The sequence below is a fragment of the Melospiza georgiana genome, chromosome 5, assembly GCF_028018845.1.
Source record: "Melospiza georgiana isolate bMelGeo1 chromosome 5, bMelGeo1.pri, whole genome shotgun sequence".
NCBI lineage: Eukaryota > Metazoa > Chordata > Aves > Passeriformes > Passerellidae > Melospiza > Melospiza georgiana.
The window spans coordinates 55,984,941-56,002,023 of record NC_080434.1 but is presented as its reverse complement, the minus strand read 5'-3'; the positions used below and the strand labels follow the sequence as shown (position 1 = coordinate 56,002,023).

The 17,083-nt window shown below is 37.2% G+C and overlaps 1 protein-coding gene across 6 annotated transcripts in view; it reads left to right on the top strand.

Annotated features, from left to right (window-relative positions):
* The window catches only part of SORCS2 (sortilin related VPS10 domain containing receptor 2), a 535,446-nt gene that overhangs the window by 492,714 nt on the left and 25,649 nt on the right, over positions 1-17,083 (top strand). For all 6 annotated transcript variants that reach the window (XM_058023757.1, XM_058023756.1, XM_058023755.1 and 3 more), the window contains exons 16-23: positions 741-874; positions 1,451-1,579; positions 3,313-3,484; positions 5,913-6,099; positions 9,962-10,095; positions 11,236-11,359; positions 13,063-13,175; positions 14,793-14,918. In XM_058023757.1, coding sequence (XP_057879740.1) covers positions 741-874; positions 1,451-1,579; positions 3,313-3,484; positions 5,913-6,099; positions 9,962-10,095; positions 11,236-11,359; positions 13,063-13,175; positions 14,793-14,918 — 1,119 coding nt within the window. The remainder of the gene's footprint in view (positions 1-740; positions 875-1,450; positions 1,580-3,312; positions 3,485-5,912; positions 6,100-9,961; positions 10,096-11,235; positions 11,360-13,062; positions 13,176-14,792; positions 14,919-17,083) is intronic.

The following is a 17,083-nucleotide window of genomic DNA, read 5'->3' as shown; positions in this document are numbered from 1 at the left end:
TTAAAGAGACCAATATGTGGTGGGATTTTTTATTAAATGGAACACATCATATTTATTCATACTCATTCTGATTTTTATGTTTTACTTCTTCTACCGGGGTTGGTTTATTTTTTTCATACTACTCAGTTTTCCTCCAGCTCTCTTTTTCTAATACTCATGCCTAATTTTACACCTCCTGTTTGGGACTGCTGTGTGTCTACAAAGACTGTTACACAGATCTGAACCTAAAGAGTAACAGTATCTTGGGTTATTGGCATTGAAATATCTTTCAGAAATTAGAAACTGCTAAAATGACTTTGACAGAGTACTTCCAGCTGCCCATTTACCAGTGGAGTGTGTATGGAGAGAGTTCATTCTGTGTCCTCATGGTTGGTGCTTCAAATTGACAGCCAACATGAGATATGATGATTTAGAGAAATTCAGCAATCTTCAGCCAGATGAAATTTTTAAATGGCCATTATGAGCTTTGCACACAGGTTGGGCACTCATGAAACATAAATTGCACTTGCATTTTCATCTGCATCTTCAGATTTGTGTCCTGGAAATATAGCCTCTGTTACAACTCTGTAATGACATGTTGGTGGACAGCAGTGGATATGAGGGCTTTCTCTACCTATAGATCTGATATCAGAGGGTTGATAAAGTTTATGGTCTTGTCAGCAAGAGCAGCCTTTCTCAGGACAGCACAAGGTTTGTTTGTGGAGGTTCTGTTGCAATAAGTCCAGTGCTTTGATATTCAGGGTGATCGTTGCATCATGGGCCAGCAGAGAAGCTTTCGGAAGAGGAAGATTTCATCTTGGTGCATTAAAGGGAAAAGTTTCACATCAGCTCTCACATCCAAAGTCTGTGAATGTGTGAACACTGATTTCTTATGGTGAGTCTGTCTTTGAGTCTTTTTACTTATTTCTAATAAATATTTACAGAGAATTTGAGATGGGTTTATTTTCCTCCTTTTGCCCCTGTTCCCATAGCCATGTATAAGCAAATGAAAAACCTGTTATTGAATAACAGCTTTCTTTTACGTTTGCCTTTGTTTAAAAATGTTGCTATGTTTAAGTATTTGTTTCACCTGACTGAACAGATACTGATGTTTTTCTCTATTGATCAAGACTTGAAAAATGACCATTGAATTAATTTTAAAGAAAAAAAAACAAAAACAAAACAAATGAAATGGTTTGTCTGAGTGTCAAAGGAAACCTTAAAAAAATCTTTTTTTACCAAGGGAGGTAATTTTGCAAAACTGACAAAGTAATTGCTATCAGTTTTTCCCCCAAGTGTACACAACTCCCACTGAAGTTAGAACAGAATTGGCTTCATCAACTTGTATGTTCATCTAGTAGAATAACACTGAAAAAATATATTGACTTTGAAAAATGTAGTTTCATTCACCCCAAACTGGATTGCAGAGTGAAGTGGGGTTGTAACATGTTTGGTGTTTGGTGTTTTTCAGTGATTACGGGTTTGAGCGCTCTGCACCTCTGAAGCTGGAGTCCAGCAAATGCTTTGCTGACTTTTGGTTTAACCCAGAAGCACCTCCTGAAGACTGTGTGTTGGGGCAGGCATACACCAGCAGCACTGGGTAATCTGAATTTGCATTTCATGGGCTTGATGAGGCTTCCAGAGAGGGGTAGAATATTTCAAGCAGCAGTCTCAAATGTAGTTTGAAAGAAATTCACATTTAAATACTTAAATGGAGTCTATGAGGGAACTGGAGAGGGACTTTACACAAGGACACGTAGTGATAGGACGAGGGGGAATGGCCTTAAACTGAAGGAGTGGAGGTTTGGACTAGATAATAGGAAAAATTTCTTTGCTATGAGAGTGGTGAGACACTGACACAGGATGCCCAGAGAAACTGGGGATTCCTCATCGCTGGATGTGTTGAAGACCAGGTTGGATGGGGCTTTGAGCAACCTGATCTAGTGGAAGTTGTCCCTGTCCATGACAGGGGGATTCATAGAGATAATCTGTAAGGTCTCTTCCAACCCGAACCAATCTATGATTCTATGAAATGTAAATTAGGCAAACTGTAAAAACAGGGAAATGGAAAAGTTCTGATTCTGACACAGAGCATGAACAGAAACTTCCTACAGACTAATGAAAGGGAAATGTTGCTTTGTGTGTTCACGGCAGTTTAAAAACTAATCCATTTGAGAAGAGAGTGAGCTGTCTTTTCAAAATTCTAATTTTTTTGGTAATATTTTTTATCTATTCCTATCACTTCTGATAGGAATGTTCATGAGGCTTTTAGCTCATTTCTTGGGTTCAGAGTAATTTTCAGTTTGGATCCATCTGAGGAACTGACAGCATCTCACAGAATTTCCAGGTTTCTCCCTTCCATAAGGGTAAGGAGTTCTGTGGAGAAAAGTTTCTTTTCCTGACCATATGGGACACTCAGAATCAAAGAAAAGCTTTAGTAACTATAAACAATACTGCATAGAATATACACTACAATGTAGTCTGACGTCTGTGCTGAGAATAACTTGCAGCTGGCATCTATTCTGGCTTATCATAACACCATCACAGTCAGTTGTGGAGATGAGAACCAAATGCTGAAATGTCCAATCTGGCAATAGAATCTCAGTCTCTGTGTGTATTTACCTTACAGAGGAAAATGCTGCCTTTTGGGTTGTGGATGACAGCTGGGATATACAGAGTGGGAATTCAAAAGAAGGAAATGTAACTCTGATTGTAAAGGATGTTTAAAAATGACATACCTGTGTGAAAGTGATCTGTAAATAATTACTGTATACATCTGACCATTTCATTATTAGCACTTTAAAAGTGTGAATCCTTTCACTCTTTTATACAGTTGAATTAAACAAATGCTTTAAGTGTTTTAAGAAATGAAGAGATTTGGAAGCAGCAGTTAAGCAATTAGTTCTGGGTTAATGTAGAAGCTGTTTGGTCTAATTTCTTCCCAATCTGTGGGATTTGAACCAAGACCTGTAGAGCATTGAAGACTTGGATGCTAGAAAAGGGGACGACGGAGAGAACAGCAGACTGTCTAGGTGCCCGAGGGCTAGTCAGGCATGTTTCTAAGTTGGAAAACACAGACTCTTCTAATGCATGCAAGTGAAATTCTCACCCATGCTCCACGCCCTTCTTCAGCAGGTTTCCCCAGTAAAGGCAATGAAAGTACCCTCAATGAGAGTACTTGTGTTGTTAGTTGGCTTGGATCATTTGCAGTCTTCTCTGTTTGTGAACCCAAAGAAAAGGCAGTAGCCTCAATCACACATGCATTTGGTGTCTTTGCTGGCATTCTTTTGTTTACCTCCAATTCACTGTGCCCACTGTTTACTGTTTTTGCAGGTACAGGAAAGTTGTTTCTAATGTGTGTGAAGGTGGAGTAGACCTGCAGCAGGACTTAGCACACCATATGTGTCCATTGATTGCTCCCAAGGGACTTCAGATCAGCATCAGAGAAGAAAGTCTGGCTGTAAGGCCTGGGGAAGACATCACCTTCATTGTCCAACAAGAGCAGGTAGTAATAAACATTGGCCACATAAAAAGTGGAAGTTGAATTGCTGATTATAGGGTTAGTTTCATTCCTACCTGTTTTGCTGCTGAATGAAGATTAATTTGTGCTTGAGGCAAAGATTAATAGCTTTCTAAATATTGAAATGTGATTTCAAGTGAATAAGATAAGCCAGTAAACTCAGTGAACCTCCAAATTCCACCCGCAGAGTAGGATTTGTCCTCATCAGAAAAAGCAGTGTTTTCTTGGAAAGTCAGAGTAACTGGATTACCAAAGTCATCTTGAACTGAAAATTCCAACTGCTGTATCAGAGAAGAACAAAAATGGAGAGAACCTTTAATACTTGGGTTTAGATATTTTTGAGAATCAGCCTTTCAGAAAGGAATGAGGCAAAGCCTTACAGAAATCAGCAAATAGCTCAGCATTAGAGTATTTTTATATATTAGTTGTGTTGCCAAAGATACAGCGTTTTTTTTCTGTTTATTGAGAGACAATTCCCTAAGGCCCTGACCAACAGCAGCGAGTAACTCTTGGATGAATTGTTTGCCATGAGTTTGTTTTCTCTTGCTTGTTTTTTAGCATTAAGCTATAACTGCTCTGCTCAGGTTACCAGAGTATTGTAATCCTGGCTAACCCCACTGGTTTGCAAGAACTTGAAGAAAGTTCACACATTTTGGCAAACCTGTGCTGTAGAAATCAAGCACTTGGGATTTATTTCTGTAATAGAATCAAGAAGGTTACGTGCAGAACACTGGGCTGCTTAATGCTTCACAGGCTCTGTCCCAGTGCGTGCAGTGCCCCAACAGTTTGTGTGGCAAGTCCTGCTGCCTTCTCTTTTTAAAGTTTGTTTGGAAATGTTTATTGTAAGCCTAGAGCATTTGGTTACAATTTGGACTCTTAATGATTTTGATTGGCAGTTTGACTTTCTTCCTACTGAAGCTTTAATGAATCTCTGTGGCAATATGAAAAACATTTAAAATTATTCAAAAATCTCCAGAAATAAGGGATCTTGAAGAGAATCCCTTGCTGTGTCTTTTGGTGAAGTCTTCGCTCCATACATCAAAGAGGAAGACAGACTTAGAAGAAATATAGCAGTTTGGTGCCCTCTATGGCTAAGAATAATATTTAAACTCAAATGTTCTGAGCACTGCTTAGGACTTAATCTGTATGACAAAATCAAATAAGAATTCGTAACAATTACTGAGTTTAAGAATCAGCTCTACTACAGCAGACCAAAACATATTACTTTCTCTGGTGAACAAAATTAATTTGTTAGTTTCTGTAAATGCATGTTGTTAGGTGCAGGAATACAAGACATCAGAGAGGAAAGGAAGCAGGCTTCTGGTACATTTAGGCAGTTTGCAACTGTCCTTAGAAATAATAATAAAAAATAAATACACCATCATGGTCATAATTTTCCCCAAATTTTTTTGACTGAATATATGAAAAAATAATGTCATTACAATCTTCTATTTTTTATGGAGGTGGATGTACCAATTCCTTATAGATTTATCTGCCTTTTCCCTTTGTCTCTGTTTTGCTTTATCTCCATACTCCGTCTTTACTGGTCAGGAAATCGAAATGCCTTGATATTTTGAAGAAAGCACCCTCATCTTTACACTAGGGAAGTTAATAGAATAAAATGTTAAGAGAACCTTCCTCTACTGTCTTTCAATGCTGGTTTCTGTCTCACCTGAATTTAGGAGCACAGTGTCACTTAAAGGAACACTTAAGAGAAGTATTATGAATTATAAATTCCATGAGCTATTTGACATGATAGAATTATTTGACTGGACTATTAAACTATTTCCCAAACTCTGCTTTATTAAGCATGCATCAAATTTTGTGCTAGAGCATGTTAACTCTTAACATGCTGGTAGCTCAGTGCAATGCTCTACAACTCTGTGAAGATCCCAGCTTGGGTCTTAAAGGCCACATGGTTGACAGTGAGAGGGTATGGCTGGAAACTGCTGTGAAGAACATCTAAGCCAATTAATTTTACTTTATAACTGCTAAGGCTAGAAGCTTGTGTGATGAGTAGGAAATTACTAAATCTTCAGTTGCTTACAATCACATGAGCAGCACTTTTGAACCTGGGGCTGCCCTGCTCCATTATGTTAAATAATGTCCAGCTGCATTAAGAGAAGAGTGATGGTTTCTGTGCCATACAACTTGGCCAGTGGTCTGGGGTATATAATTTTAAGGTAGCATCTTGCTCTCTAAACATGGTATTTTCTCTGTTAGTGCACACAGCATCTGTTGCACTAATGTAATTGCCATGGCAGTAGTGGTTTTACTGCAGCTGTTGCAGTTGGGTGAAGATGTCTGGCTGGGGCTGAAAACGCTGTTGTGATTCCGTAAAAGGTTACAAACATGTGTCCTGTCTATTTTGGTTGTGACCATTGCAGATATCTTGGATGTGTTTTCCTTTTAGGGTGATGTATTGAGTACCAAATACCAGGTAGATCTTGGGGACGGCTTTAAGGCGATATACGTGAACCTGACAATGACTGGAGAGCCCATCCGTCACCGCTACGAGAATCCCGGGATTTACCGCGTCTCCGTCAAGGCTGAGAACGTGGCTGGGCATGACGAGGCTGTGGTGTTCGTCCAAGTCAACTGTAAATCCGCTCTTTGGTTTTCTTACTTTGGCCACTGTGTACAGACCTCGTGTCAGCTATGAAAGAGGAAAGAAAATTGCTAGTCATAGTTAGGAAAGACCGTATTTTTTCAATATCCTCATGCAGTCTTGCAGTGTTGTGTGTTGTTAATGCAGAGGCTTGTAAACCTAATCCAGTAGGAGGCCAGAATCAGTTTTTGTTTGGATTTGGCAGAAGGATGGTTTATTAATCTTTTAAATAATAAACATGCCTCAGTATAAATTTCAGGTTTGATCCATCTTCCTGATTCAACACCCCTTGTCAGCCTTAGCAGCTAAAATTTAATACTTTGAGCTATGTCTTTGTAGAGCTTCCAGGTGCAGTGTAAAGTAAGTTAACAGACGTATTGGGAAACATGAGTTCTTGTATGATTCTAAAAATTAGTCAAAATCTCAGTGGTTCTAAATCTAAATTTTAGGTAGTTAATTGTCACAGATTTTTAAATGGTGCTTGGATATAACTTCATGTTTGCCAGCAGTATTACTTGACTTGCACTTCTCTTCCTCTCCTTAATTAAGACTGAAAAATCCCAATCAAACAGATATAAAATAAAGAATAGCATGGCCCAGGGAATATCATGCACCATTGCAAGCTTAATGTACCTCAGTCATCTCATAACTGAAATGAAGAAGGAAACTCAAAAGTGGAACTGATTTCTCCTCTTCCTTTGAGATTCAAGACAGCTATTGCCTGTTTTCAGATGCGTCAAAAAATTCAGAAACGAGTAACATCAAAGGGAAAGATACTCATCTTGCATTCTCCAGGTGTCTGTTTCCCTCTGTTGTCAGTGGTGTGCCTTCCATCCTAATCCCAAAGCAGTGGAAATCACTGGAGCCATATACCAGGTTATGCACAGAGCCATCTGCTTTATGTCAGCTTGTCTAGTGACTGCTGATATTTTTGTATTTTGCTAGTGTGTCCTTGAGTTCAGAGTTTCCAGTTCTTCTTTGAGTAGCACACAAAGCCAAACACATTCATGCTGAAGACCAGTCTCCTGTTATTATCAAGCAGAAAGAATCTGAATCAAATTTTACAACTCAGTTTCATTATCTGTTTCTTTGTTGTGTTTGTTTTTTAAATCATTTGACAACTCCAGAGAGTCAGATAAATTACTTAGGGCTTCACTGTTACATTTGAGAAGCTTCTAGGTGCTGAGAAGTGGAGTAGGCAAAGAAATAGTAGATCTGTACAAGCAATGAAAAGGAAAAAACTCTGTGTGACGTTCTTCTCTCCAAGAATAACTTCTAACCCTTCAGAGAATGACAAGCAGTAGCAAGCCCTGATGGAAAGCAGAAGACTTTCTCAAAGTGTGCTTTTAGCATGGCCTATGTTAGAATAAACAGTAAAACTAAAATATGTAGATTCTCTTTTATGCAGCAGATTTTAAAATTGCAGAAAGCAGAATTTTTTTACACAAGTAAATGAGTGGTGCATTAGGGGGGCTTCGGTGCAGAAGTGCAGAGACAGCAGGGCACTGAGGCACATGTGATCCCTTCCTGAGCCTGCCCCTGGATGCTGCACAGGGACTGGCAGAATGGAGGTGTGTTACGCAGTCTGCTTGAGTAAATGCTTTCCACGTGATTAGCTCTGTTTAATTTTTTTAGGTAAATTACAAGATTTGAGGAAATTAGTTGCACTAATTAAACTGCAATTTCTACGTTCTAGTGAAACACTGATAGCCATTAAGGGACATTTTTCACTGTGGAATACCATGAAAGCAGGGGTCTCAGTAGAGTTCTTCTTTCAGGAGTCAGCAGTCTTCAACTGATGCATTATTCCCAGGGAATTTTTTCAGAGGCAAATGGTAGAGGAAATCTTTCCACTTCTGCCAGGTTGCTATGTGATACTCTGTAATGCAGGACAATTATAAGAATTTTTGCCTGTCGTGCAAATCATACTTTCTGATCCAGATTAAACAATCTACAACTTTCTAATGAACTGCAAGAGAAATTAGAAGTTAGAATTAGCAAAAATGTGAGTAGGCAACTGTAGAGGCCCAAGAACTCAGAATAAAAAGAACTAAAGAACTGCATACATCCATTAATGTATATGCTGCATGCATTTTATTTTTCATGGAACCATGACCTGTATAGTGTGGAACTTTGGAAACTATTGAAATTTTAACTTAGTTAAATAGAAATCATATAACTTCAGTCTTAATTGTACACACTTAAGGGTGCCATGAAGCTTGTTCAAATGCATTATGGAATTGTGCAACAGAGACAAGCAGAAGGATTTGCAGTAATTATTCTCAGCTCTTTAATATAAAGAAAGAACAACCTTGAAATTACAGTCATCATTCAAGTACCAAGCAACTTGGCCTCTAAAAATTTTGGAAAAGAAAGTAATCTTCTTCAGGAACAAAACCATATCTCAAAGTAATCAGTTTCCTTTGTGAAAACACAGATTTATGGCAGAAGCTAAAAGGTTTCTCAGATCCTTCGAGAAGGAAAATATATTTCTAGGAGGAACAAATTTAATGAAATTCCTAACATTTCTGGATTTTCTTCAAGACACCATCACCAGAGAAGCATTTTTACTCCTCTGGAAGCTACTGAAGGAATAATTTTTAAAGCACCCAACAGTTTTGAATTCATCTAGGTGGTTAGAGAGTTATTGGAGAAAATGCAGAGTAAAATAGCGCTTTACATTCAGATGAAGCACCACACAGATCAAGTGAAGTGAAGTGGAAAAGGGCTTTGGACAACTTGCTCTCAGAAGTTCAGTCAGTTTACTCAAAGTGAAATTAGAAGTGAACCAGCAATGATTCACTCCCTGATACAAAATAAGAGAAATACTTTAGACCAGTGTTAATTGCTATTAAATTTGCACTGAGATGAAAAACCTTTGAATGAGTTAAAAGATATTTAGAATGGAGCAGAAATGGATGGGTTAGTATTCATTTCATTCTATGTGAGGAATGAGTTTTGAGCTCTACAGTGGTTTCATATCCCAGGTTTTTGGTGCAGGTGAAGAAGTTAAGAAATTCTAGTTACCGCATTGTGCTGTTAAAAAGCTTTTACCTTCAGACATTCTGATAAAGATATACTGGGAAACCTCTGAGGGAAAGATTTTCTTTCAACACAGTTATTGTACTGTGAAACAGCACAACACTAATAAACATAACACAAGCAGATAAAACCGTTGTAATGATGCATTTCTTTTAAACAAATAGTAATGTTTATGGTTTTAGTAGTTCAGAAAGGAATAAACTTACTCTAAGGCACATTTTGGAGTCCAGAGGTTATCTATTTTGATTTGCAAATAAATGGTCCCCTGATGTACAGTTCTATTTTAAAGCATGAATTAATGAGATTTTTTATGTGAGCCTAACAGCTGATATTTTATAATGAAAATGAGTAGTCAGCAGCATTCTTTTTCAGTTTTCTGATTATCCCTTAGCAATTTGAGACTTGTTAGATTTCTATTCATTTGATCTTTTGTTACTGAGTTTAAAAAAAGAAGGAAAAAAAAAGCTGAGATTGCCTTTTCCAGTTTTTAACTGGAGTATTTGCTTATGTGTCTGGAATTGGACATGAATGAAACGAATGGGCCATGAGAGAAGCCCATTTTGTTGATATGTCTTATTGCTTTAAGATATGGTTTGAGGGGTTTTGGGGTCATCTGGGGGATGCTTTGTAGTTGAAATGAAGTCTTTCCAATTATGTCCATAGCTTTCAATATGGACGTAAAAGAGGAAGGAAAGGAGGGAGGGAAAAATGAATTCAGGACCTTATGGTGAACAGGTGGGAGGCTTTTGGGGAAGGAGGTGTTAATAAATTGATGGATTCTTGTTCAGTGATGTTTTTGGAACTTTGTTCAGCCCCACTCCAGGCTTTAAATTTAGAAGTGGTTCCAGTCATTGGGAGAAACCAGGAGGTGAACCTGACAGCCATCATCCTGCCTAAGAACCCTAATTTGACAGTTTTCTACTGGTGGATAGGAAACAATCTTCAGGTACACAAATGGTTTTGATTATTTCAAGAGATAATTTCAATCTCTTTCCAATAAAGGTTTTTCCTTTCTTTCAAATTTTAAACTGTTGGCTTTGTGGGGGGGAAACAACATTTTCTTATACTTCATTACCTGTGGAAAAAACCCAACTTTTAGAGTGGAATGGATTTGGGATCATAACTGGTGAATGATGAAACTTAGATTTATGCATTTCCAAGCTAATAACAAGTGATGTAAATTGAAGTGCTGAACAAATATATGTATAGGTTGTTTGGGTTTTTCTCATTGTATAGATAAATGTTTTCTGTGAGTCTAAAATAACTGTCATATCAAAAATAAATGTGTTATCTTAAAGGATATCAAAACATTGAGAGCACTCAAACAATCTAGTGTTATTAATTTGTGGATCAAAGTCTATATACATGTCCTAGAGCATTAAATATCCAAGCATTTCTGCTGGGGAGTATTTATTGTATAGCTGGGTTAATTTCTTTTAAGGTCATTTTTAAAATAACAGATATTTTCTTTATGAGGCAGACTAAGTGTGACAGAGGAATGCTTCAAATAAGTGCAGTGAACTTTCTTCTTGTGAATGTGCTGTCTCCCCTAATCCCAGCCTGTATCTGTTCATCATTATTGACTTTGCCATTGCAAGAAGAGGTGCTGAGGGTCTTGTGAAGGGTTTTGTCATTCTTAAGGATGTGGTCAGGGAGCAGAGTATCTCAGCTCCACCCTAGACTGTGACTGTGGGCTGGTGCTCTAAGTTGACACCATTAATCCTTTTGACCCTGACATACCCTACATTTTTTGAGGCAAATGATTTGCTTCATATAATCTTGTAGAGATTGTTGAGTCTCACTCAGACTCCACTAATTTTAGTGGGATCTGACTGAAAACCTAAAACTTGACTGATTACTCTAAAATAAATATTTTTCTCATCTGGCTGCTTGATTGTGTAAGATCCTTTCAAGGAAAGAAAAATTCTCTATTGAAAATTGTAGTTGATCGATTTGATAAAATATTGAAAAATTTAAATTTTATGTGAAATTTTTTTGGTGATATTTTATCAACAGTCTTTTTCAGCACTGTTCTCATGGTTCTTGCTGAAATTCTGTTTCCAACTCTTCTTTGTTTTTTTTAAAGCCACTGCTTACATTGGAGAATTTTCTGGTGACAAAGTTTGCTGAGACAGGTGATGTCAGAGTTACAGTGCAAGTTTCCTGTGGGAGCTCTATGCTTCAGGACTCAAAAGTTGTCCATGTTTTTGGTAAGACATTAGTCTTTTTCCTTTTTTTTGTTTCATATGTAGTTTTATTGGATGTCTAAAACCAGCCCTACCGCAAGTGAACCTATTGTAAAATTAAATCTAATGCCAGATTTAATTGTTAAAATTAGAGGCATGAACAGTCACTAAATAACTCCAGAAAGCTCAACAGTCAAACATTTTCCTTTGCTTATTTTAAATGTTACTGTCGTTCCCAAATGCTATATGTATTTGAGTTGTATTTTGGCCAGTGACTAGAAAGTTTCCCAGAATTTATAAGTAAAGTAGTCTAAATACCTCTGAAAAAAAAAAAAAAAAAAAAAAAAAAGAAAATGCTCTTGCTCTCAGCATTGAAAACCATGTCAAATAATTGCCTTTCATCAAAATATATCACTGTTACCTTGATGTTTATCTGAGATTTTGGATCAAATATAGCTCTGCTGTAATTTTCAAATTACCCCTCAGCTCTTGTTCCATAATGTGTCCTGGTGTGGCTTTTTTGTGTTTTATTATGTAGTGACAAGGCAGAATATACTGTGGAAAATGCAGTGCTGGGAAATTATTTACATTTGTATTTGCACTGTCACATGTGGGAATTATGATAAGTATAAAAGCTTTTATTTTAATGCAGAGCTAAAAGCCTTCAGCTATCATGCAATACAAGACGTGATACATCTCTGTTGTCTGAAGAAGATTCTGTTATTTTTGCTTTTATTATACTTACTGTTTTGAAATAATGGCAAAACCCCCACTTTTGCTAAATGGAGCTTTTATGAACCTTCTCATTTTCAAGGATAAATGCATATAATATTTATATTGCCACTTATAAATGCATCAGCTTTTTAAGAAATCTTTAGAAGTATAACTCTCTTAGTGTGAGTACATCAATGGCTTTATCATTCCAGTGCTTCTTTTGCCAATCCTGATATCAAGAGCATGAAAATACTGGCCATCAAGAAAATAAAGAAACTTTTGAAAAAGAAAGCCATGTTTAAATAAAATTCTGTTGGAAATAGTGAGGGGAAGCAGGTTTGACTTGTGCATTCCAGAGGTTCTCTATCCCTGCTTTGCATTAAGTTCCCTAGGTTTTCATCCAAGGATCCTGTAGGGAGAAAGGGAAGATTTTAGAGACTTCTTTCTGAGGGTCATCCCATTTCTAGTATTTCAGATATTTTTGACAATATCCAAAGAAATATTGTACCTTTGTTTTATTTTTTCTTCAAAGAGGGAAATAGTTAGCCTTTGCAATATAATTTCTGTTCTTATTTTCGTATCTAATTTATGGACTAACGTATTCATTTTATACAGAAAACAGAAACGTGTAGTGGAAAAACCCCCACATGCTTATGATTCAGTGAGAATAAAATCTATTGGTACATTATAATTTCAAATAAAAGAAACCAATGACTTCTTTTCAATACTCCCTTATTGAGCTAGGGGAAAATTATCTGGAACATTATGAGCCCAGAGCATGTATGTGAATCTGCTTTGTTTCCTTTTCTTCCTCCTCTCTTTAGTCTTTGGGCACAATTTTGATGGTGTTGATGAAAATACAGAAAGAAATGGAATGCCTGACAACAGAGAGCAGCAGGGGTCCTAGATACTGCAGTGCTGCACAGCATAAAGTGCTAAATAGAGACTTTTAGTTCTATCAAACCCCTTTTGCAATCTAGTTTATTTCTTGCTATTTATTTTTGTTTTTCTAGATCATTTCCATGTTCTTCCTCTGAAGTTTTCTAAGGACCTGGACATGTACAACCCTGACATACCAGAGTGGAGGGAAGACATCGGGCGGGTGGTGACGCGACTCCTTGCGAAGGTGCTCCTTCAGATTGGTCATAAAATGTTCCCTCACCAGTTGTAAAGCTTGAAGGTTAAGTTAATACCTTCTCATTTAGAAGGTATTTTGAAATGGAGGCAGAGCAAAATAATAAAGTGAACCTCATGAGCCACATTTCATGCAAGTTTGAGACTAGTGTCACTTTTAAGTGCAAGCTGTTGACGATGATATTGTAACACGGACAATTTAGGTCTAACACAGCCTAATTGGCAATTAATGCTAAATATTGCTCTCTGGGATTAGGGGTAGACATATTAGCAAACACTGATGACTCCAAAGCAGGAAGAGTTAAGTAGCTTAAGTGTGATAGATTTAGAAGCTAAGCAATGAGTAATATAAAAGACATCATCTTTGTGTAAAAAAAAAAGCAGAAAGAAAGAATTTCCTATGCTTATTCTGTAACTTTGAAAATTACATATAATATATAGGCACTCAATTCATGCAGTGGTTTTTCAGAGCGTGTTCACAAAAGAAATCTGGATTTCGAACAGATGAATCCTGTAGGTTAAATCAAATACAAACTATGAATTAGTGCTGTGGCATTAGATCACCTCATGGAAACTTTGGGCTCGAGAGCTCTTCAGGCGCACATCCTGCCAGCAATTGAGGGTGCACACACTGCTTTCATGAGAGTAGTAGCACTGAAGTACAGCTTGATATTGTTTATAAAATATTTGAATTTTAAATCATTTTACTCATCCTGGATTTGCAATTGTGCAAATCAGGTTCTAAATTTCTTGACTTTATAGAGTTTCCTGCTTTTTTTTCTTTGAGATTCTTATCAAATGACAAGTTAATTTCTTGCTTTTATCAACTTAAATTCATTCCACAATGAGTTCCACTAGTGTCAGTCAAAAAATATTTTACTCCCCTATAAAATAACTCTTGCATTTTAATAATTACTGAAACATTTATCAAAGTATATGGACAATTTAATGGAATTTCAGAATCTCTTTGAGGAAGGCCAAGGAAAGTGCCTAGGGTATGGTCACTAAAATTGTGTGGCTACATTGTACAAAACATGGACAAATTCAGGACTAAAAGCCAAATTAGCACAAACTATTTTACAAAGAGATGTACTTGACTTTCAGCAGGGGAATGAAGGTATTCATTACAATTTCAGGAGCTGAATCTGAGTGTTCTTAGTCTCACATTGAAGAACTTCTCTCTGTCCATTAAGCACCTTCCTAAGCAACCTTCAAAAGCTAAAGTTAGCTGTAATGAGTATTCACTTCTAAGTCTACACTGTGTCTGAATGGCCCACAAAGGATCCTAAACCACTTTGAATTTTTTTTTGTATGTTGCCTCAGAAGTGCTCACCCATTGCAGTTTTTATAAAACCTGAAAACCTCCTCATTTTGCTTCTTTTCTTAATGCCACTGAATTACTTTAATGTGATGACAACACTTAGGTCTTCCAGTATTCAAAGAACAATGCACATTTCAGTACATTTATGTTTGGCTTTGTTCATGTTTCAGCTTCTAGTGGAATTCCCTTTAGATATTAAGGATCTGAATAATGAATTCTATATGCCATATGTGGAATTCCATATGTGTTTCATATAAAACACAAAGTGTGCCTCTGTTGTCTTCACAGGAGACCAGTATACCTGAAGAAACACTCATGACAGTTGTGAAACCTGGTCTGCCCACAGCTGCTGACTTGCATGTGCTACTACCAGCAAATCAGCCAAAAAAGAAGAGAAGCATAACAAGTGATAAGGTAACCAGAGCAATGCACATCTGCTTAGGACAGCCTTCATCCTGTTTTGCACTAAGTGGCTGTAGTCTCATTGCCTTTATATGAAATTAAGAGGTGATCCCTGCCTGTGTAAAGATCTCACTCCTATCTGAACAAGATACATGTGAATGCTACAGCAGCTATGTCTGATGTGTTTGACAGTGTCCAGACAATCACAATCTACTTTCTGGTATTAGTGTGTTTCTCAAGAATATTTAATATTGGTCTGTCTTTTAAACAGAAATAGCAGTGATACTTGTCATTCTGTGAAGATCCAGTAGAGCAAAGAGTCTCTGCACTGTCTACAGAAGGAAATTAGATTTCAGGTCCAAACAAACCCAGAACCTTAGTCATTGACCCATAATGTAAAGAGCATCAAGCAAGTACTTTATGCCCTTGTAAGAAAATGTCATTTTCAATTGGTAAAAAACAAATTTAGTGAAGACAGGATTGAAAATCAGAGATTAGTTTCTCCCTAGTTGTTTTCAAACAATGTTTCATCCATTTTTAGAGACTTCATGCCCATTGAAAACAGAAGACTGTTTGGCACGTACAATTTATTATATTTGTGCTTTGGCTGTGATAGAGAAGAAACACATCCTAGCTCTGTGCCTGTACTTTGCAGTTCATGTCCTGCCAGTTAGAAAGAATCAGTGTAAGGTGTCCTTAACTTTGAAGGGCATTTTAAAGCTTTCTAAGACAAGGTCATGGTCTCTGAAGAGCTGGGGCAGTAGGCAAGACAAAGCTCTTCATATTAACATAAACCAAATAGGTTGTGTTTGGAGTTCATGAGATGTACTTTGGAAGGTCCAAAGGAGTATGTTGAAGTTATCCAAGTACTTGAACAGGTGTCTATCATTGAAATGTGTGAGCACACAAAGCTTTCTACTTTTTTGGCAGGCACCCTTACTGTTCTCCCATGTAATCACAGTGAGAATTCCTGGGAGTCTGAATTCCTGATTATGTTGCAGGAAATAGTTAATTTTTGTAGGTTGTTTCTTTTGTAGAGACACATTCATGGACTAAGACTTTCAGCCAGGGGAATATTGCCACTTCAAAATTATTTGAAAATGTGCATTTCTTGAGGAAGCAAGGTGAAGTTTCTAAAGGAAATTCCTTATTCTGAGCCATTGGGGACTGGATATGTTCAATAATTTAAGGAAACTAATGGAGATAGATTATTTTGGTTGTACAAACATTTTACTTCAGTGCAAAGTGTTATGCATATTAGTTCCCTTTAAATCTCAATTTCTATTTTAGTGCTGTACTTCAAGGCAGCTTAAAGAGTATCAGTTAAAATCAATGCTGTCTCAAGGTTGTGCTCATGTTTGTGTATGAAACATCATGTGAGTTACTTTAAAGCATAAAGAGGAGCAATCCCATGCTGCAAATGATTTGGAAAAGCTGCCATTCAGTGGGGCCGTAGGGATGTCCCAGTAGTGCAGCAGGACACAGTTTTGTAATTAGTTCTCCAGTAAGACCTTGCAAAGGTTTTCTGGAGCTAGAGGAGCAGGGGAAGGGGAAAGAAGTTGTATAATCTGGAGAATTTGTGTACATTTCTGACATTGTTAGGATGAACCAGGTCAGACCCATGGCTGGAGCAGGAACAAGGGAGACAGGAGCAATTACAGCAGCCTTTGCTGTGCTGTGATGATAAGTCAGGTACACCAGTCTCACATCTCAACACTGACTGTTTTTAGAGTACAGTGCTGTAGAGATGTACAGCCAGTCTTCTTGTGACAGCTGCCTACATTTCTGGTTTTATATTACTGCTAATAGACATTGTTTTAGCTATTGGTATGTGCATATAAATGTGTTGCTTTAGACTTGAATAGCAAAAATTTTGATAAAATGTGTTATATCAGAATCAATTGTGACTTGAGAAATATCCTGAAAATATATCCTATATAAATAAACTTAGAAGCAATAGCTTCTGGTAAGTCAGCAGGAAAATACTCATGTTGTCATATGTTTAAAGATTCCTTACATTCCCTTCTGTTACTAGAAGAGAATCTTGAAGATTTTTATCATGAATCAGTGAAAAGATGTGCTTTGTCACACTGCTTATGCCAGTTCTCAAAGTCAGAGTTGTGACACTTTTGTGAGAACCCAGCAATGCAGAATGTTTTCTGCACATTGGAGGTGTC